Source organism: Aulonocara stuartgranti (genome assembly GCF_965226115.1).
Source record: "Aulonocara stuartgranti genome assembly, chromosome: 12".
NCBI lineage: Eukaryota > Metazoa > Chordata > Actinopteri > Cichliformes > Cichlidae > Aulonocara > Aulonocara stuartgranti.
In genome coordinates this window covers 15392501-15415394 of record NC_138948.1, presented here as the reverse complement: position 1 = coordinate 15415394, position 22894 = coordinate 15392501, and the positions used below count along the sequence as shown (strand labels likewise).

General features: G+C 39.9%; 1 protein-coding gene and 1 long non-coding RNA gene across 6 annotated transcripts in view; one reads left to right on the top strand and one right to left on the bottom strand.

The window, feature by feature from the left end:
• The window catches only part of pde4d (phosphodiesterase 4D, cAMP-specific), a 316846-nt gene that overhangs the window by 98158 nt on the left and 195794 nt on the right, over positions 1-22894 (bottom strand). Inside the window, exon 2 of one of the 5 annotated variants that reach the window (XM_082555164.1) lies at positions 4152-4318. The exons of 3 other annotated variants lie outside the window; for them this stretch is intronic. In XM_082555164.1, coding sequence (XP_082411290.1) covers positions 4152-4318 — 167 coding nt within the window. Of the gene's footprint in view, positions 1-4151; positions 4685-22894 lie in introns of those variants that run through there. One more of the 5 variants, XM_082555163.1, reaches the window with a different exon arrangement.
• LOC309719216 overlaps positions 11172-22894 on the top strand; it is a 19003-nt gene continuing 7280 nt past the window's right edge. Inside the window, exon 1 of the long non-coding RNA XR_014280164.1 lies at positions 11172-11663. This is a non-coding gene — a long non-coding RNA (uncharacterized lncRNA). The remainder of the gene's footprint in view (positions 11664-22894) is intronic.

The window sequence follows — 22894 nt, the reverse complement described above, 5'->3', positions numbered from 1 at the left end:
TACCTCAGGGTCAGTGAGGAGGAAAGTTGAAAACAGGATATCATCAGAGATATTCTGGTGGAGAGAATGCAAAAAAGAGTCGTGAGTGTGTCTGTCACTCGAAGGTGAGAGCACACCGTTCGACGCTCCCTTTGTGTGCACTCTTCAGCAGAAGAGCTGAGAAGGGATATTGACGAGCACCTCAGAGAGAGCACGGGCACATTTCAACCATAGCCATTGCGGGGGTCTGCAAGCGCAGTGTCAGGACATGGGACGTGACTCTTGAAAGCGATTAACCTCCGGTCACGCTGTATCGCACAACCAAAATGGTAGAGAAGCCTCTTGGTGATCAATGTGTCCATATGCAACAAAAAACAACACAAAAAACCCCCCACATACATTTAATTTGGCAACTGCTCTCCGGTTAAACCAATCCCCCCCCCCCCCCCCCCCAACTGACTCTGGTGGCTCTCAAAGTAATACATCCCTTTATTGCAGGGCACAGTGCCAATCTGAGTCTTAAGTCTGTTGTCAGCACACCCCATTTTGTAGATACTACCTAATTCCATAAAGAAAGCCACACTAATGCGTCTGCTGCTGTTGGAGGTACTCCTGCAGCTTAGGTTACGATAATGCCGGCAACAATTAAATAAGAACTACCGCACTCTACTTAAAATCCTCTCAGCTAAATGAAATCCAGCTCAAATATTTACTTCTTTCAGAATTCTATTATATCATCGCTGTATCTTCCCAAGAACTGGGACTTTAAAAGTGTCGCCATTAAATGAGGCCAAACCCTTTTTTCGAGGAACTCTGTAAACCATTAAATTCCATAAAATCCCCCATAATACCTTTTTTATGTCTTTGCAAATAATTACGCCAATCAAATTCACTCAGAACAAAGAAGCCAATCAGCATTTGGGATACATTCTCTAAAGTGTTCTCACAGTGACTGTAAAACAATTTGTGAATGGTTTTCACAATGTCGAGTCCCTAAGAACAGCGACGCTGTACATCATACCAATCGGCCCGTGGAGGAGGATTGTCTTGTTAATGAAGTGTGGAGTGGCGCCACCGAGGACTGTGTATGTCACCAGATTTACACCACAGTGGTCTGTGATTCCCTGCAGCTGTAAAACAATGAGGAGGTGATTGGAGTAAATTACACTGCAGTTGTCAACCTCCGGACCGCTCACAGCCATTTTATGGTGTCTCCCTCTTAGAAACAAATTGTTTCTCTCCCGTTCCCTGGCTCGCACATGCACACACAAACAGCCATTCTTCTGCTTTCCTCCCACACTCTCTTTATCTCTGTCTGATATTCTGTCTGCTGCCTTTTTTCAAATGTCAAGACACAACACAGGTACATGACCAACAAGTTAGTTATTAAGTGGCCATTCTTCTTTCATGCTCTTGTTCTTCTCTCACCCCAAATGTCATGATCCAAATACCAGTATCTAACCAAATACACATTTCACAGATCCACACAGTCACCCTGAAGCAAACATATTTGGTCTCTCCATTTCAAGGACAGAGATGTTTTCTTCACCAGGATCGGGGGAAAGAAAGAAACTAATTAAACATTCATTCATCCAACTATCCATCCTAATTACCCTACTCAGGTTGCAGGTAACCCAACTGTCAAAGGCAGAGAGCCTCAGCAATGGCCAATCCATTGCAGAGCTTCTTCAAACATCCATTATGAATTTTAAAAGTGTTTTATTAAAAGACACGAACATATAAAAACAGAGTTGTGGTGTCTTACAGCAAAATGTCCTGAGTTCAAATCCACCACCCAGCTGTGGGCTGTCTGTGCAGAGTTTGCATATTCTCCCTGTGCTTGCATGGGTTCCCACAAGGTTTTCTGACCTCCTCCCAGAGTTCAAACACATGCATGTTTGGCTAACTCGTGATTCTACATTGTGAGCATCAATGCTTGTTTGTCTCTATGTGTTAGACTGGCAATCTGCCCAGGGAGTACCTCACCTCTCGCCCTATGATGGGATAGGTTAGGCCCCACTGCTATCCTGAACTGAATAAGCAAAAACAAGAAGGACGAAATGCTTAAGCCACAACCTGATTCTACTCCTCTGTGTCATAATCCACATTTTCTTTGTGCAGTTTAAGCTGAAACACTTCTGTGTTTCTTTTATCAGTCTCAGGAGAGTATATCTATTTGTGGATGTTGCATGACCATCTCTCAGGCTTGTGGTTATTTTATGGGTATTCAATATTTATTGGGTTGCAGGGGACATTATTCCCATCAGGGTGTGGCTTTGCAGACAATACTGGTCTTTTTATGGGATGTTCCAATAACAATAAAAAATACTCTCACAATTCATCTTCCTTAACAATAAGAGTGTAGTAATTCCTGATAGACTTTTTCCATATACATCTTAAGCAAAGTAAGAAAATCAGTTGAGCGACAGTCACCAAAAATAGAACAGCTAACTCGTCACGATGGGTTTTTTTTAAACATCACTGCTATTTTCTCATCTATAATAAATGACTCATCACGCCACCAGTGTCACTTCCTTTCTTTTTGCACCTCTCGTATTTTCACCTGTTAAAGATATATACCATTCTAGGAAACCAAGCCGATGTGCCCTACAAGACTGAGCGTCATTTAGAAAAAAATGAGGAAAAAAAGAAAAATCCCAATCCAAGAATAAACACATTTCTGCTTCTTAATATGGAAGAGCGAGAAATAGCTTCCTTTTTAGAGTGGCACTCGGGAGAGATGGTGTCGAATGTTACATAAGCTTAATTAATAATCACATACAGACACCCACATTTGCATGTACACACGCAGAAAGTGTATGAATCTGCACATGGATAATTAATTCACAAAATTAAAATGGTACAAACACGCAGGAGGCTGCACTAAAATAGCAAGAAGCCATGAGATACTGTACATCTTTTATCAGGTATTTGTGCCATCGGCTACAAAGAGCAAAGAAAAAGAAGAGAGGGCACAAGACAAATGACCAATAATGGCAGATTTATAAATTAATAGTGAAAAAGAAAAAAATGATGATAAAAATCAAAAGAATATAAAGGAGAGTGAAAGGCAGATGACTGGATAAAACACACCTTGACGTAGAATCAAAGGGTGAAATAAATAACAGATCGGGGAGTAAAGAAATCCTGATATATGATTTTCTTTATGAGAATATGAGTTTTTGATCATGAGCCAGATCCAAATGCCAGAAGGGAGACAAATCACTAAAGAGATTGAGAGTAGAGGAAGTGGGACAGAAGACATTCTGAAAAAGAAAGAAGGAAAGAGGCAGGAGAAAGATGGAAGAAAAATGGAGAGGGAAGAGAAAGAGAGATGAGTCGCAAAAAATGGGGAGGGTGAGGCGGAGGAGGAGGGGATGGGGTGTAGCGGAGGGGGTGAAATTGATTAAGGGGGAGAAACAATGAGAGTGGGGAGGAGGCGAAAAGGCGCAATGGGAGAGAGAGGCTGGAGACTGGAAACGACTTGAAAGGAAGGGATGAGGTAAATGCAACAGAGGCTGATAGACAGCCAGGAAGAGACTAATTAATAGTCAAAAACTGCAGGGAGGCAGGCAGGTGTGCAGAGAAACCCACAGCAGGAGGGAATAAACATAGAGATGGATGGCTTCTCCTGCCTTGAATTACCTAACAAGACAGGCAGCTTTGGGGTTTATCTCGTGACATATTGCATGACTATACATCGCAGAGAGATAAAAGCAGCAACAGCGCAGGAAGGCGGATGGGGGGGGGCTGCATAGTGCAGAGGGACACTGGAGAATGAGAGAAGTAAGGGGGACAAGCACTACCGTGAGGAAAAGGCAGAGAAGATCTCATTATCTAGAGGTGGGAAAAGGGTTTAGACATGAAGAAAAGCTAACAGGGGGATTCGCTCACACACATACCTGGCATTTCTGCAAGAGGAAAAGCGCTGAAGTCAAACCGCGAACAAAGTTTAATTACACAAATGGCTTTTCACACTACCGCCTCCCACCGCGCACACAGCGCTCAACAAACACAGTTGCGACCTTGAAAGTTTGCCACGGGTGTGGTTTAGACCACATGTTGTCTGATAAAAAAAACAAACAAGACACATTCCCTTTATCAGCCTCCCATTTATCAGCTCCACATCTACAGCCGCCAGCACACTGAACACCTGTCTGTTTAGCCCTCACCATGTATGTGCAACAGTGAAGCGCCTCTGTTTGTGGATGTTGTTGTTGAGCAACATGCGGCGAAGCAGTCGCGGCGAGTTGCGCGGAGAAAGGCGGGGGGAGATGGAGGAGGGCGATCGCCGGTGTCCTCGCGGCCTCTCCGGCTGCAGCAGGTTCTCACGCAGGATCTTCACCAGGTCTTCGTTCAGGCCGGAGTGTTTCGGCATGGGGGGCACTGCCAGGGTGTCCTGGTGGGTCACCCCCATGCCTGCCTGCTGGGCCATGCCTACCCCGGCTTCACCACAAAAAGCACCACTACCAGCCAAATGAATGAATAGTAAAGGTAGCCAAGATAAATCAGATGTAATGCAATAAACACAGGTAAAATATGTGCCGCTCCTTTGTCACAGTCAGAGTTTAGTAATGTGCAGAGAGAAAAAAGAAAAGAAAAAAAAGCAGGCGGAAAAAAAGAAATGACATCCAAAAATCCTGTGGATAACAAACTACAAGAAGCTCTGCAGGTAATTTGTCACGATAGCAGCTCCCTCTGTGCAAAAGCGAGGGGAAATAGAAGAAAAATCCCCCACTCCTTTTTTGTCTTTAAAGGAGCAAGCACAAGAACAGGACTGAGAGCTGCTGCCTTTGTCTGCTCTGCAACACTGAATATCTGCTGTGAAAGTGCAAAGGAGAAGATGAGCGCAGCACGAAAGCAGGAGAGAGGGAGAGCGTGATGCAAAATCTTGGAGGTAAAAAAAAAAGGGGGGGAATTCCATTCCAGCCCTTTATCCCCCAGGCCTGCAGGCAAACTCAACACAGTCCAGTGAAACCAAGCCAGCCAGAGTTGAAATAATTCTGAAATAATTCAGTCGGTTTGAGCACAGAACAGCCCGGTTCTGTCTGGCTAAAGCCAACGGTGAACCTGTGGTGGTTCACTTCACTAAAAAGCCCCAGCCCAGTATGACTCAATCCAGAAAGGAATTCTGTTCCATCCAGTCACAGCAATTTATCCTTTCTTCCTCTTCCTACATAGAGTGACTGCTGAGTGCAGCCAGTTTATAAGCTACTGATCCTTCAGAGCTGAGCAGAGCGCGAGTATGTGTGACTGTTTGAGAGAGAGCGAGAGGGAGAGATGGGGAGTGTGTACACAATAGAGAAGAGAAAACAGAGAGGTATGGAGGGGGAGAGAGAGAGAGAGAGAGAGAGAGGGAGAGAGGCAGAGAGAAAGAGAGAGAGAGAGAGAGGCAGAGAGGTTGAGGTAATGGTGCTGCTTGCATGCTTGCGCTCGAGTCGAGGCACACGCAACTCTGCAAGGGTACATTTCCCGATGCAGCAGACCGCACTTAAGTCACACTTTTGCTACTGAGTAACCCTCAATCCAGACTGAGCTTCAGGGGACATCCCCTCTAAAAGCAAACAATTCCATGAGTACAGCTGTGTGTGCACATGTGCACAAATTTGCATTTCCATTTTACTAACATTTGCACACCCGAGGGAAAAAAACCAAAAAAACCCCCAACAAGCTAGGAGAGGGTTGCAACCAGCTAAACATCTTCTGCCACTAGCTGTGATTTCTTTCAATCAGGACAGACTCAGTTTTACTTTTGTCAGTATTGTCTGCTGAATTTAATAGGTAGCCACGTAGCCTTTATCCTCCTCCGCCTAGTGATTAGTAACTGCCTCCAACAAGCTTCTAGCCATTCTCATTTAAACCTTATGTCAACTGTTTCATTCTCCTATGCTTACATGTCCAGCTTCTTCCAAGCGACCCACAGTACTTAAATATACTTTAGCTTTAACTAGCCCAGCAACAAATCTACAGCAACATGTGTGCTATGACTTCAATGTTTCTTCTTAAGATTTTCAAATCACCCTAATACAAATAGAAAGATATACAATTAAAAAACATTATAAGTTTGGTTTTTGCTGTTACATGTTGATAGCCTATACTTGTATGGCATACTCAGAGTTAGTTGCACAAGTCTTTCTTTGAACAAGGACAATTTTGTAATTTTACCTCACCACGGTGGATTTTAAAATAAGCAGTCAACATGTGATTGAAGTGCAGTGTGACAGAACTGATTTAAGTGACTTTTTGCTTTAATTCAAAAGGTTTGGCAAAAGTATTATATTGACTGTTTGGGAATTTCAGCCATTTTTATACATAGTCCCCCATTTTCAGCAGTTCCAAAGTAAATGGAGAATTTAAAAGCAGTACAGGTGAGACCTGTTCTGTTGTTAGTCCAATGTTTTTTAAGTTGTTAAACTGCCATTTTATAGCTTTTCACTTAACTTTCAGTTTGAGGGCCAGAGAGATGTTGATGCAAGTGAAATGTGCTGAAAAAGCAATTTTAGATAGCAAAAACTTTAGGAGTAACCTAATAAACAATCTGTACATTCTTAAAAAGAAGGAATGCCCTGGGTAGCTCACAGAAGACAAAGTGCATGATGACAGAATTATTTCCATGATTAAAAATTACACCTTAATAACATCTAACCATCTCAGTAACGTGTATCATTGTCAAAGTCTACAAACAACACAAAGCTTCATGAATGAAAATACAGTGACTTTACAACATTGTTCAAACCTCGAGTTACATTCAGGAACAAGAAGGCCAGATTAGTTCTGGAGTAAAAAAAAAACATCTTTGGACAGATGACAGAAAGACTCATTTGTAGCAGAATGATTGGAGGAGAAAAGTATAGAGATGGAAAGGAACAGCTCAGCTGATCCAAAGCAGGTCACATCATCTGTCAAACATGGTCGAGACCATGTTATTCTACAGGCATGCATGGCTGATAGAAATGAGAAAAAGCTTCTCAAGGATCTGAAGGCAACTGCAGCAAAAGCCTGGCAGAGCTTCTGCAAGGAGGAAACACAGCACTTGGTGACATTCACAGATTCTAGATCTCCAGCATTTTCATCCAAGTACCAAAACCAAATTATGTTATCTTGGCCAACTACTTTCAAACCTCTGAAAATAGAAGAAAATGGCTTTAGGTCCTAAACAGGTAATGCAATACTACAACAATCAGATCCTAAATGTATGATTGAAAATGCTGGTGTTCAGAGACAAAATCACAAATATTCCGCTATTATACAAATACTCATGGACCTACCTGTAACTATTATGTGACCTCCATGAAGGCATTCCATATATACAGTAACTTAAAGAATAAAGACACACACAGCACCTCTGGCTACAGATTCCTACACAACAGTGACGCTGTAGAGGTATGGATAGCATAATTGTTCACAGTGACAATGTGAACATGTAGCTGTGTTCCAAATATGTATAATGATTATTCTGAATAACCAACAACTTTGAATTTTTGATCAGAATACTATACTACTATGTAGTAGTGCTCAATTTATGCTGTATGTATTATTATATAAATACATTCAAAATATCAAACGTTGCAAGCATAGTATTAAAAGCACAATTGGAACCCAGCATGCACTCACAAACACTCTAGCAACACTAGCTTTAGTATTTCAAAAAGAGTGGGTGCTCCTCAAAGACTAGGAGCAAGGATATACAAATGATTCCAGTCAACCACGTTGGAGGAATGCCCAGTTGTGTTCTACAGACACAGTGTACTTACATTTTTTAAAAACAAATTAAAGACACAGTCAAATACCACCAGGCAGAAACCATCTGAAATGTCTCCTAACACCACAGAAAAAAGCAAAAACACTACCACAGGCTACCTATTTGACATCTCCCAGAGAGGTTTTAGCTAATGTCAACATTTTTTCAGACAAGATTATAAACTGAAATAGAAACGTTTGACTTCCTGCAATCATAACTGTAACTACGCTTTCTGATTGATAAGCCAGCCTTTTCTGGAACATAACATTCTGCAGTGAAGCTAACTCCCCAGCACTTTCCAACCAATATTTCCTTACTAGCAGGCTCTCCAGGTTGCTGTTGTGAGAGTCCTGGCCATTATTTACCTGTCTCTCTATAGGGAATCTTTGGTCCACTGGTTGGACTAACTCGTGCTGCTGTTACGAACAGCATTTGTGTCAGTAGTTCTTGCCTTTCTCAAGCTCCTCTGTGAGCTGGAGGGCCAATCTAACCTGAAACTGCAGCAACACCAAGCTTATCTTGCTGCAGGGCAAAGCAAGAAGACTAGCGCCACCAGCTGAATCATTCTGTGTATAAAATCAGAAAAGTTCCCACCTGACCATCACAGAATCAGCTGACGTTATTTTGTACAATAACTTTAGTACATATTTTGAAGTCCTGCTAAACTTTACTTTAAGATCTATCCAGTTTTATATCCAGTCCCACCAAGTGTGACAATCTAAAGCAAAAGTTCCTTTTTATATATTATGATACCTCAGAGTACAGTAACAGAAAAAAGCAGTGGTTCCCTGAACGTCTCGCCTGTGCCCTGGACAGTGGACTGAGTGAAAAGGGAAGATGGTCATTGCTCTGGTATTTAGTTCCACGTTGTCACTGTAGTTATTGTTATTTATTGGCACAGTATTTATAACTTTATTTAATAATCGGCGTGGGAGAACCTCCTTTCACACACATGCGCGCGCACATTTCCACGTATGGGTGCGTGCACTTTAACTCTACCACCACAAATAGAATCAAATCCTGTGAGGAAACAGAAGAGAACATTTTATTATTACTTCTTTTTGTCTGTGGGAATAAAAAAATTTGATTGCTCAGCTGATATTTATTACGTGAGTGTGTAATGGTACCCAGAGGAAGATTTCAAATCAGGAAATACAAAACTAACAAACTCAAGCTGTTTGGATGTTGTTCTTTTCCCACCAGACAAAAAGGACTATCAAAAGACGACTATAGGCTACTATATAGAAGACTGACTATAAAACCCACTAAATGTTTTCATCATTTGGGATATCAAATTTTTGGATATTATCTTTTGCACATCTATCGCGTTTATGGTTCCTTCTAATTATCACTTTTATGCCACAGATTACTGTTTTGTCAAGTAGAAGTGCTTGCTACCAAATGTAAGCCTTTCTATAGTCAGAAGAAAAACAGACTGCAAAATGTATAGATATAGAAGCTAAAAAAAAACTTGATATTACTATTAGAACCAACAAATATAGGATTTTTGAGACCAGTACCGATACAGATATTGAGCAATTTAAAAATCTGACATATGGACCCATATTTTTTCTTTCAAGCACACGAAAAAAGCTGATTTCCTGAAATTTTGTTATGTGCAGGTTTATGAATCTTTACTAAGACAACATGACCTGTCGGTTTAAAAATAAACTTTTTATTGTCATAGCAAGCTTTGGATTATTTGTTAACACTCTGCCTGACACTATCTCTGTTTATCCTGTACTTTCTTTACTTTGTTAAATTCTCATTTATTGCCTGTTGTAAATGCTGATGCTCATATATTGCTATATAGCCAACAAGGACCGATAACATTAGACGGCCAATATATCAGTCTGGCTCTAATTCCAATAAATTCTAACCATAACACTTGCAAACATGCAAATACAACCCAGTGACCACTACAGGCACTTTGGATCCATCTGTCTAAAATCAGCTTTCCCTATGAACAAAAGCAGCGCACTGGCTGCCAAAAGATCAGAGAATGCATTCAATAATTTTTTTTAAGTTAGTTACAATGTTGCATCAACTACAGCAAAAAAAGATCAGGGAAAGCAGATTTTCTTTAAAATCTAATTAAGAGGATGCATGTTTTAATAATGTGTATAATATGGACTACCCATTTCATTTTTGCAGATTTGAATAATATTTCACACATATTTACAGAAGTAACATACATTTAAGACAGCAATGCAAAAATTAGACAGAGGCAAAACTAAGTCATGGTCAATACATCCTTCTGACTGATGGTTCAGCAGTGAACTTCTCACACATGAGGAAAAAAGGAAAATGAAACCACAGCAGGGAGAGTTTCCTCATTAGCAGTGCCTCCAGCCTGGCTGTGTGTTAAATATCATCATAAATGTCATCATCTATGCATACTTGGAATAATGGCTTTTAAAATCTTTTTTAAATTAATTTCAAAAACCTTTAGTTGCTAAAAATGTGACATTTTGGAAGCTGTAATGGTTGGGGCATTTGGCCTTTCAACACCATCACAGAGCAACCTCTACTACAGGCAAGCTGATGCAGTCAGTAAGACACTTCCAGCCACGATGACAGTGGAGAGCTGTTGGCCTTCGGTTGACGGCTCGCAATTCATCATCACCTTACAACAGTCAGTCAAAAGGGATGAATGCCACTCCGTGAAAACATGTTTTATTTGTTTTCCTCTGACGGACTCACATACAGTAATTGCTGTCATTGTTCCATTGTTTCTCTTCTCGTGCTACCTTTCTTACGCCTCATCTTCTACGCTTTGTAAAACATTTCTTTTTTCAGCGATTACTTCCCCTTGCCACGCGTGACGTCAGTGTGCGTTTCCCCCTGGTTACCAGGGGCAACATGGCTGGAGAGGGACAAGTAGATTTTTCAAGAACCAAAGGCTGGAGGAACAAAAGCAAGAAAATGGAAGCCAATCTACAAGACAAAACTCAAGTGCATCACGCACAAAAAACAGTCTCAGTTGCTGCAAACACTACAACACATCACTGTGGTGCACACATATGACACCTCAGCATAAAGCACAAGCGACCACCTTCATTAAAGCAACAAAAAAGCGATAAAGAAAGGCATGGCAACGGCTAAGTGGATAAGTAGAATCATAGATTTATTTACTACATCAAGTAATGACAAGATCTGAAGGCTTGTGCATTATATATTAGCCTTATATTAAACAAATGATTGATATCCAAGATAGCAGAGCAGAAAATAGAGTTCACCACACCTCGAAGGAAACCAGATATTACAGAGTGTAGCTTTGTATGCATTCACATTCATACATATTTTAACTATGATTTAGTTTTGTCAACATTTTAATTTTCCATTTCTATTCTTTGCAAAACAAACTAATAAATCAAATCTTTGTGTCTCTACTCCTTGAAAAAAAAAAAAGCGGGGGTAATCTTGACAGATTGCGTGTGTTTCTTTTGGCAGCACACAGCATGCTGTCACCTCCCAGACTGCAGCCTGGAGTCTGGCCTAGTACTGGCAAAAGGGCCTCCGCAAGACACTAGATAATCAGATCAGTGCACCGTATTTCTTAATTAGAGCTGGGCGATAGAACGATAACGATATGTATCGCGATATAACTTTTACTCGATAGAGAAATTAAGCTATCACGATAGACCTCGCCGCTCTTGTCCTCTAAAAAAAAAAAAAAAAAAAAAAAGATCAGCCAATCCAAATTAAGTAGCGCAGAGCCGAACCAATCACAGCCGCAGCGTCACGTTGCGTGACTTGTTACGTACAGCACAAGTGCCAAGCCGCATGTGTGTTTGTTTGGGAAGCAGCCAGCGGGTAATGGAGGAAATGAGTGTGCCGACTAGAAAAATCTACCGAGCGTGACCGAAGAGAAAACAGATGATGGTTCCAACGCCGGAGAGATTGTCGAACGGAAGAGCCATAGAAGTTCCGTAGTGTGAAGGTATTTCGGCTATTTCAAGTCTGACAAAAAACAGAGTAGCGTGCACTGTAAATTGTGCCGAAAGCAAGTCTGGAAATACAATAAACTGGTGCATGCGTCACACTGTGCGCCATGTTATTGTTTCGGTGAAATGAATTTCTACAATACTGTTAATTCTACTCTCTGCAGTGTTTAAATGCTTACATATACACACAGTTACTGTCCCTCCACACATACGACTCGGTTCTGCTTCTATGCCCCAGCTTTGTTTACTTTTTCCCACCGAGGCTTCTAGACTTCTGATTGGCCAACATTTCTGCACAATTAGGAATCTAGCGCCACCTGCTGCTTTGGCATGTTCATAGCAGCGTTTTCCTTCATTTCTGCCTTTATGTGTGGATGGGATTATTTTTTAAAACGGAAACGGAAAATCTCCCTTTTCAAAAATACCCGTGTACGTGTGGACGTAGCCTCAGTCTCTGACTGGAAGCGCTAATTCGTCATTCGGCTTTTGTCAGACTAAAGTAACTGTTAACACTGTTTGAAAAGCTAAGCTATACAACAAGGAGAGATTGAGAATTTCCTTTTAGTTCTCAGTTTATTTGATATTGACAAAAGTTAGTCAGTTTTGTCTGTTCTTCTGTAAAACAAACTAAGATTTATTTTTAGAATTAATATTTTGTTTCTAAGTGGAATTGACAATTTAGTAGTCTGTTTCGTTTGTTCTATTTTGAAACTTAAACGCTTTAGCGGCTGCCTTTTGTGTAGTTTGCAATATTTGCCTTTATTTATCTGAAAAAGTCTCATGTTCCTTAAGTACATCTACCCTGTTGAACTTATTATGGGAAATAAATAATATAATAAATAAATAAAAACAAGCTGCTGATTATTTCACATTTTACTTGTGAGCAACGGCACATTTAAATCTTACAAATATAGTTATTTGGCTTATATCGTGATAGATATCGTTATCGCCTGAAATGAAAAAAACATATCGTGATATGAAAAAATCTCATATCGCCCAGCTCTATTCTTAATACGTTATGAGAATGTCAAAGGTGACTTAGGCTTATTAAATTAACCTTTTATCATAGTTATAACTCGGATTACTGTAGCAGACATATGAATGGGAAGGAAGCACAGATGAAATACAAGGAGCTGGTGCACCAGGCAGTTTAAAAGCAAACAAGATGACCTGACCAAGACTGATTTCACCAAGAATTTCTGAGCAATTCCACGTAGCAACTACCAGCTGCAATATTAATGGCACAATACAGCCAAAACCTTAATGCAGCTCTGTCTCCCCCAAGTGGATATCTCCTTTTATTGTGTGAGCCAGGACTAGTCTAGAACACACACCGACTGTATATATCACTAATATACGGAAATTACCTCCATCACACCAGATGAACATTAATTCCAGTGCTCGGTGATATGTTTTTAAAAAGGCACAGCAGAGAGAAATATGACGCAATAGAAACAAATTTTACAATTTGCTCTAATCTTGTTTCCCGCCAAGACACATAATAAAGTCATAGCCCTGTAAATGTCTGCATTTTAGCATCAGCTATACCACCCTGCTGTGGGATCAAATATCCATGCATTCTTGTAAATCTAATATTAAATGAAACATTTATTTAAAATTTGAATTTTTATAAATTTTTCTTTAATGCTGCAATATTGGGTGGCATATGATGTCTATACATAAAAATGCATTGTTTGCTGCACAGAAAGTGATAGAGATTCTTTGTTTTCTATAAAAACAGACTATTTTGAAGGCAGTTGCAGATGACACAGATGCAAAATCTCAGAAAAAATCTCTGTGAAAACGACTCCTGGTTTTTACACTTCCATCTGTATTTCTGGTCACCATGCTCTTTCGTGTAGTACCATATACATATAAGCACATTATGAAAATAGAGTAGTGGCTGATGGAGAATCTGATGCGAACCACTGAGTTCTTTTTGTTCATTTTGCTTATTGGACCAATAGATGGCAGCATTTTCTCAGAAACATGAAGACATAAAGCAAGACCACACACGGCAGTTCATATAAACCATTCAGAGGCATCTTTGTGTGTCCTAGACAGAAACACAGCTCCATATATGTCAGACTTTCCACTGTGTGTTGCCCAACTGAGGCCATGCAGGGGTGCTCAGAGCTGTAATTTCCTGAAGATCTGTTATACCAACTGTCTTTTTCAGCACGACTACGAAGCGCTACAATTTTCTACTTTATGGGCAGTGACATTTTTCTTTATAGTTTTAACATTTAAAGAGCTCTCACTTTAGATGACTCACAGCCTGCGGTGAAAACAGTAAGTCTAGTGAATGCAAAATGGAGCCAGTCCACTCTTATGGAAAAGAAAGTGAGACATGAACTGTATATTAAGTATGAATTATCAATGCCTCTCTTGCTAAGGACACTGTAGAGCAAAAAAGATATGATAGTTCTCATGTTTTGTACAGTTTTCTCAGCGTTTCTCCCCCGACTGCAGCATACATCACGGTCCACTGGAGAGGCTTGCTATCATACCTTATGAAGTGCTTTTCCCCAGAAAAAGCAAAGGAACGCAAACTATAGATTCGGTTGGAATTATCAGCGTATCTTGAGAAAGAGCCAAATAACTCACTGTTCCCTCACGAGAGAGAAAAAATACTGAAGGCAACAAAACACAGTGTTCACGAGCGGATATGAATATGAATAAAAGAAATTCTTTGGGACACACTAGAGCAATACTTAATTTGGAGAATAGTTTCCATGATCTTCCGCCCGTTTTCCTGCTGTTTTGTGCAGCTGGTGTCTCATGCACAGTGAGAATATTTCATGGTCAGAAAAGCTGTCATGGTGACCCTGGCAGGGACTGTGGTCTAATTCCCTCAACCCCACTGATAGTAGAAGGTCACACGCTCTTGCCTCATGGTCTGAAAGCAAACACAGACATGCTGGGGAATACAGAAAGATAAGAATCCGAATCCAACAGGATGGCTGTGATAGAACTAGATTGTTTTGCTGCTTCCAAACTCTGCGTGTAATGGGCAGTGAATGTTTCAGTTTGAAGTGAAAGATCAGACAGTCCGATTGTTAATTATCTTCCTTCTGCCCGCAAGTACTAAGTAAGCTATAGGATTTGCTTTTCAATGTATCATTATGAAATCAAGTGTGTAGAAGCGCTTCAGTGCCAGGAACACTCTGTAAATATGTAAGGGGTGGCTGTAGCTCAGGTGGCAGAGCAGGTCAGCCTCTGAAGGTCGGTGGTTCGATCCCAGGCTGCCTCCTGGCTGCATGCCAAATATCCTTGGGCAAGATACTAACCCCATGTTTGCCTACTGGTGGTGGTCAGAGGGCCCGGTGGGGCCAGTATCTGGCAGCCTCGCCTCTGTCAGTGCGCCCCAGGGCAGCTGTGTGACTACAATGTAGCTTGCTATCGCCAGTGTGTGAATGTGTGTGTGAATGGGTGGATGACTGGATGTAGTGTAAAGCGCTTTGGGGTCCTTAAGGACTAGAAAAGCGCTATACAAATGCAGGCCATTTACCAATATGCAAGAGTGTTATTAAAAATAACACCAAGGCAACTTATTAAATGTTGAAAGTGAGATTTTTCTTTTTTGCAGGAAATATTTGTTTTTCTTTTCCTTCAATTTAGATGCTAAAAGGGCAGCAAGTCTATAAAGCATGCACAAAAACACAACTGGTTAGGTTAATTGAAAATGAAAACACTAAGTGAGCAAAAACAACTTTAGAATAAAATGTTTTAATTACAAAAGAAATGTGGGATTTCATCGTCTAATGAATATATCATTTAAAATACAGAGAATCCAAATAACTCTGTGCACAAAAGAGAAGAATTGAACTTGATGGCTACAATTTTTAGGCCCTTAGACAGAGATGGATTAAAAACACACATGACTCTATAGTGGAAATCACTAAACGTGCACCTCTGACAAGCATCGTCAGTGAACACAGTACTTATGACAGGAAGACTTTAAATGATGCACATGCTATGGGTAGCTTATAAATTTGTGAATGCACCATTATGGCTAAACGACTTGCGCATGTTTTTGTGCGTTCCAATTTTACAAAGAATCAGGATACTTTATGGTTACGTTTTTCAAATCACTGCACTTCTCTGTAGTTGACTCTAGCTTTGGATGTGAAAATCTGCTTCAAAAAAATAAAAGAACTTCCTTGCCTTGCTGAACTAGCCTGGCTGCAGTTCAGACCTGTCACTTACTGAAAACATTTGGCGCGTTATGAAATGAGAAATGGTGTACAGTTGAAATCCCTTCTGAAGCAATAATAGGAAAGCATTTTGCTTTCTAAATTGCAAAAATTGCTCTCAAATGCTTACAGAGTGCTGTAAAAAAGGAAAGAGGTGATGGAGCGTGGTGGTAAACATGCCTCTTTCCCAACTCTTTTGCGACATTATATACGTTTTATACCACATCCAATTTGAAAACCAGAAGAAGGGTGGGAAAAGGAAAGAAAACTGAACAAAAACAAATGGTGAATAACAATCTATTAGAATTATTTTTTTGCAATTCTCAAAGCATTATGAGTCAAAGTCGATGTGCGTCAGGACTGAATAATAACCCAGTAAGCTAAAACTTCAGGGAGTCTTTGGTTATTACTGGGTTCACTGCCAAAGGAAAGTAATATAGACCCTGGTCAGGATCCATGAGAACACTCCACTGGAACGTTTGATTAAAAGCGTGCATGTGAGTGTGCATGCCGTTGAATAACTACCCTTGTGCAGACGTCTCATGTTCAGTTGTGCTTATTTTGGAGCGCGGTAATAGTTGTTATTTTATGAGCGGCACTGCATGCAGCCTGCCATGATGAGAGGAAATGGGAAGGGGGAAGGGGAGGTGGTCAAAAGTGAGGGACTGATGGAAGTGAGGGGAGAAAACTAGAGGAACGGCGTGCCAAGTGAGAGAGAGAGTCAGAGCAGGCTGTAACTGATGCAGGGTGACAGTAAATGAAAGTGGATGAATACAAATGACCACGGGGATAAGGAAGAGGGATCGCGAGAGAATGAGAGGGGAAGAGGACACAAAGATCAGGGTGGTTCCAGAAATAACCAGTGGTTGTAAACATGGTGGTCCCAGGAAGTCAGAACTTCATGTGTGTCTCTGTGTGAGGGGTGTATACCTGGAAGGAAGAGCACGTTTGCTTACTTGTGGACATGTTTGCATACATAGACCAGTGCATATAATACATGCACAGGCCAGTTTATGCGTACTTTGTAACGCTACGGATTTAGGAGTAAAAGCTGTGTTTCTCAGTGTTTTTGTACTAATGTAAAATTCAGTGAAAATCTAATTTTTTCACCTCACTCATACTCTATTAAAAGTGCATGGGCCACAATTCACACTTCCATTCCATATAAATATACATATGCATGAGAGAAAGTGTTTCAAATAAACACTTTCTGTCATGCATAAAGAAATAATGATATAAGAACTCAGAGTGTACTAAATTATGGCTCGCACAGGAAGGGAATACTAGAGCGATAATGTTGGGACTTGGATGTGGAGTGGCCACTGGTGGATAATGAGATGGGAAGTGACAATGAATAATTAATGACAGTGAATTATTTGCAAAATAACACCTGGGTGAAAAACATTAGGCAGGATTAAAATAAGGGAGTTTTTAAGTGATATGGGCTCAATTTTGTGCTGTGACTTAACACAAAACCTGCACGGATAACCTCGTAGCAAAGGCTGAAGGGTTCGAATTATATTATTGCCAGTAATTATAGATTTTATTTTTATCTCCATCTTTATCTGGTTCATTTACATCTCAAAAAATAACATAAATAACAAAATCTAAAGAGTGTAGGGTAGCTTATATAACACCTTTTTTAAAAATTAACATATAAGGAAGAATAAAATCAGCTACAGAATCACGACAAGAGTGAGAAAAAAGAAAGAAACATTAGATGATTAAAGGCATTGTCACACTAAACATTTATCACAACACTGAATAATTATGTTAGTTCTATACAATGTTTTTACAACTATATCAATGCGCTGCACATTTAAAAGTGCGCCATGTTAGGGTTGCATAGCATAACAGCCAGTGTAACATCTGTAACTGTGATGATCATGAATGTATTGAAAGCATGATTTTTCCCTGGCAAATTATTACACCATCACGATTATCCATGATGCAACTCACCCACGGGCAGTTCAGTGTGTGAATTTCAGGTTTGTTGTGATAAACATGGCTAACGCATCCTCAAGCTGTTAGCCTAAGGCTAGCCTCAAATAGAAATGGCATCAGGTGATGCTGACTTTGCAACGCTGACTTTGGGGCTACAAAAAAGGGGGGAAAAACAGAAACCTATGATAATAAAGTTTAAGTAAGTAAAGTTTATTTATTAAGCGCTTTTCATAGACAGGTAGTCAGAAAGCACTGCACACAGAGATTAAAATAAACAGTACGATAAATAGCAATGGCTGAATTCCATTTAGGCTTAGGGTTGGGGTTTTATACGTGTATCTGTGACACTGTCATAACTAACTGGAACCAAAGAGAGAATAAAAGGTGGCCATAGCTACTATGACATTCTCAGTTGGCCTTGAGATTTGTTTTCTCCTCCTGTGAAGCTGCTTTCTCATTGGCTAATCACTTGTCAATCACACGTTGTTGTGATAAAAAACTAAAAATTCTCTTTTATGAAACACAGTATGACCATTAATTACAAGGTGGGTTTGTTTTATCTATCTGGCAATATGGCCCAACATGAGTGACTGAGCACATAAACTTAAAAGAGTTGAGGACAGAAAGTCATCTACATACATGGCCCTTTCACACTGGAAGCAGAATGCGCTGCATTGACTGCTAGACTGAGCAAATCGCCCAAAATTTGTGTTGAGCTGTCAACTGTGCTCTGCCTGTATCTCATTTGCATGCACAAGCAAAAGAAGAGAATGGGGTTGAGAGTGCATTTGAATGCACTGTTACCTATGTGAAAGGACCTATTGCCTTCTATAGGACCAGGAGTCTTCTTGCAATCTCCATCTGGTGACCTCCAGATAGAATGCAGATGTAAAGCACTTCAGCAACAGATTCATTTTTCTGTTTTGTACCATCTGTAACTGGAACAAAGCAATTGTTCAAGACAAACTAGACCGCACTGATGTCATGATTTAAAAACACCAACTCCTTTAACTAATCCTAAGTGGCAAAAATAAACCAGCCTTAGGACTCGGAACTTAACTTTGATACCTTCAAAAATAAAAACCAGCTACTATGTCGTAGGCTCTCTTACATTATGCAATATTACAAACACATGTCAGAAGCATGCTGAACAGAGATTTGGTTCATGTGTTTTCATTGTGTTCTGAGGCTTGAGTCACATAGTAGCAGTAAATAAGTCCAAGAGATGTAAAGTATGGCTCCATTTTATCAGACTTGATGCAAATAGCATACAATGCAATATGCAAAAGGGCAGCGCTGCCAAGAACAGCAAAACAGCACATTTGATGAGACGCTTCAATGTGAACAGAATAAATATAAGAGCGGAAAGTTGCTCTGTTTCACTACAAAAAGGAACTACAGTCAACTTCTTCTCAATACTCAGACCTGTCTGATATTACAAAGCCGTCTGAAAGAGTCAGCCTCTCCAGGGTGTTCTTTCACTCCTGTTACGATTAATCCCATAAGTCATGAGACGTCCCACCAGGCCTCTTCTATTTTTCACTCCTGTCATCAAAGGCAGATTTTTTTTTTTTCAAAAACCAATAGCATCTATTTTCTAGTCAAATATAGGGTTGAAATACTTTTCAGACTGTTTCAGCTTATTAACATTTATATTACCAAGCCCAGTTTCCAAGCTCAGAGCCAGCAAGTATCGAGTTTGTATCACAACTTCAAATAAGAAGTTGTGGACAGTTTCAGGGCAGTTTCAGCTGGTGGATATGTGAACTATAAGTCAACAGTACTGACATTTACCCAAAAGAGCATAAGAAGCAGGCAAAAGAAGTGTTGTATTGTCCTGTACGGGCTGTTTTCCTGCTGTGAAACCGATTTCAGTGAAAAGACTTGATGGGAGAAGATGGGATATGTCCCAGTACCTGGAGTGACCCTGAATTGGGGTTAAAAAAAATGGACCGGGAAGGAATATGACCTTGAGATATCCAGAAAAAGCCTCGAAACTCGATACCATTTTCATCACCTTGGGGGTAAAAACAAAGACAAAAAATGAAGTTTTTTTGTCTAGTTGCTAGTCGACGTTTCCCTGCTTAAATCTTCAAAAGAAACAACAAAGAAAAGACACACAAATAACTGTGTTATGATGTTAAATTAACACCATCTATTAAAATTACCAATGAGCAGGACAGATCATGTTTGCTGCCTGGCTCCTACATTAACCCTCTGATGCATAGTGGTCACTGGAGTGGACAGCTACTAAAACGTACATATCTCTTTAATGCATTGGTTTCTATGGTGGAACTGCATATTAGCCTCTAGAGTGCTCTCTGCTGCCATGCTCCATTGAGGTCAATTCAGTGTTCAGTTAGTGCAACTGCAAGTAAATTTCCTCTGAATCAAAGATGGCAGACAAACTGTCACCCCTGCCGACCACTGCTGGCATATCCTGTCAATCCTTCTATGCTAAAAGAGCCCAACAGGTAAAAAAAATATGATGATATGCAGTAACATCTAGGGAAGGATATTATCTGTTTGGAATAAGAAATTGTTATGTCTAATATGTAGAAAACTACGATTAACCATGTGTCCACTGTAGTGGACATCATGCATTACCCACTATATTTTTTTAACATAAGTCATAAATTGTCTCACTGTTTTTTGGGACTGTTTTGGTTATAAGTAAGCATATAATTGTTACATTTATAAGCTACTCATTTAAAATGTATATTTCTGTGCAGATCAGCTGTAGTTTGAGTTACTATAATAATTATTTTATCATATTTTGTAGACTTCAAATGCAGCAAAGAATAAGGCAGCGTACAGAATAGTCCAGGAAATTCCATCCAGCTCCAGTGATGATGATTTCATTGATGAGTGCAGTGATGATGAGTTCAGTGATAAGTCCAGTGATGATGAGTTCAGTGATAAGTCCAGTGATGATGAGAGTGGCTGCCAGAGCAGAACAGAGACATAGGAACTACGGACAGCCTAGGTGTGATGAACACAGAAGTGTTTGGAGATGCAGAGACTAAGATGTCAGTTTGTGTTTTCTTCCAGCATGCTACTAAGGGCTTGGTAATACTGTCCTGCATCGTTATAGAACTGTGTAGACTCAAAAATGTTTCTCTTGTTGGAGATAGTTTGCCATATTCAGGTGTAGGATTCACAGCTAGGACTGTTGATTGGTTTTGTTATTTACGTCTAAACATTGGGGCCTTATGAGTTGAAAGTTCCAAAAAAATTGCTGAGATGTTTTTCAAAGGATACAAGCAAACAAGTGTTTGTATATTTACAATAGAACACAAGGTAATTAATTTTTATAGTAAATTCACAGTATTTCATGCTAAGTGCTCAGGCGCATGTAGTCCACTGGAGTGGACAAGTTTATAACTTTATAAAAAAACATATTTTTGGGGAAAAAAGAGTTGAACATTTTTTTTCATGTCCTGAGAAGAATAAAAGCACTTAAGAAAAAAATCTTGACCAAGGCTTTCATAATTCATGCATCAGAGGGTTAATGTCCTCAGCGCTACCTTAATTATAAACTTAACAATGGATAATCTGGCCCTTATTTCCCAAGGGGTCTTGGCATTAGAAACACACTAGCCTGTGACCACCTGAGGCTGGGTTTGTATCATGTGATTGCTAATGTTGAAACAGCTAATATTAAAGTATTTATACACTTCAACGTTTTTGAAAGGGGAGCTTTACTGACTGCTCGAAAGGGTTGTGTAGCATTGTGAACATCAACTCCTTAAGTTGCTGTCAAGTAGAAAGCAACTTGTATATTAATTAGTACTTGACTATCAATACCTTTCAAGAGGTCAGTTAAAGGCTCATCGCAATATCAAAGCCAAACACTTTTAACATATTCAATAAAATTGCACTTGCAAAACAGCACACGACTGAATTTGCTTAAAGGTTTAAATGTTTTTAACTTTTTTATAGAAAGTAAATCTTTTTTTTAAATATATAATCCCTTTAACGTGACTTTACAGTGGACTTCTGTGTGCTGCAGGCCTTCAAATAAAATGGGCTGAGTCATTTAGACTGTACAAAATCTTATTTTAAAGCTTGCACTGAGGTTAAACTGGCTTGGTTTGATATACTTTTAGAGTCAGACCTCACATTTTTTTTACTGTCCAGTTCAGCTACCGGCTTCTTTATGCTCTCAGTCCTCTAGTAAAGTTACAGAGAGAAAATCTTGAATCTGAAGCCAACATATTAGTCTTTCACACACCCACATAGCAGTTTTAACACCAGCTAAAGCAAAGCACTTCCATCCAGTTTCCGGGCCACACTGGCATAACAAAGATGCACAGTGAGACCGTGTGAACTACTAAGTGATGGAAATAAAATTGAGGAAAACTGAAATATTCAAAGTTCAAAGATCTTGTCGGAATACGAAATGATGGCCGTCGAGAAGATGAACACAAGTTTAAATTACAAAGAAATAAAATTCATTTGCAACTGCAAAAATGGCCTTTTGGTGTACTCGGGATTTGGTGGATTTCACAACTGCTTTTCTGGTCTACATATCCCAACCTCAGTTAAATATTATTTTTAAATCTAACCACAAATGTGACATCTGCAGATTCATATTTCAGCTTGTTGAAATGCACTTATGCACCAGGTCTTGTACACCAGCCAGGGGAGTCTCTGAAGAAATGTTATGCACATGGTTTGTTGACTTTGCAACTGATGCTGCAGCCACGCCTGACAGCTATCCACTGCATCATTCACAAGGTAGAACCTGCAGTCCATGATGGTGCAAAACGCATTATAGAGCTGAGTCATTTTCAGATATTTACTGGCTTTCAAAGTCCAAACATCTGCTGTTAATCTCAGTAAACGCAGCATGGCCACCTCCTTCCCTGCCTGGAGATTTGCGCATGGAGGTAAAAGAGGACCAACACGCCTCAGATGACCCTCGATGGGAAAGCACAAAAAGTCTTTCATTAAAGCAGACTGTTTTCTCGTTGAAATGTGCTGTACATGAATATTTTTATTTTGACAATATTTCATATTAAATATTACAGCTAAGTGGCACGTTTGGTTGACTGGGACTAAGTGAAAGGTTAAATAGTTAACAT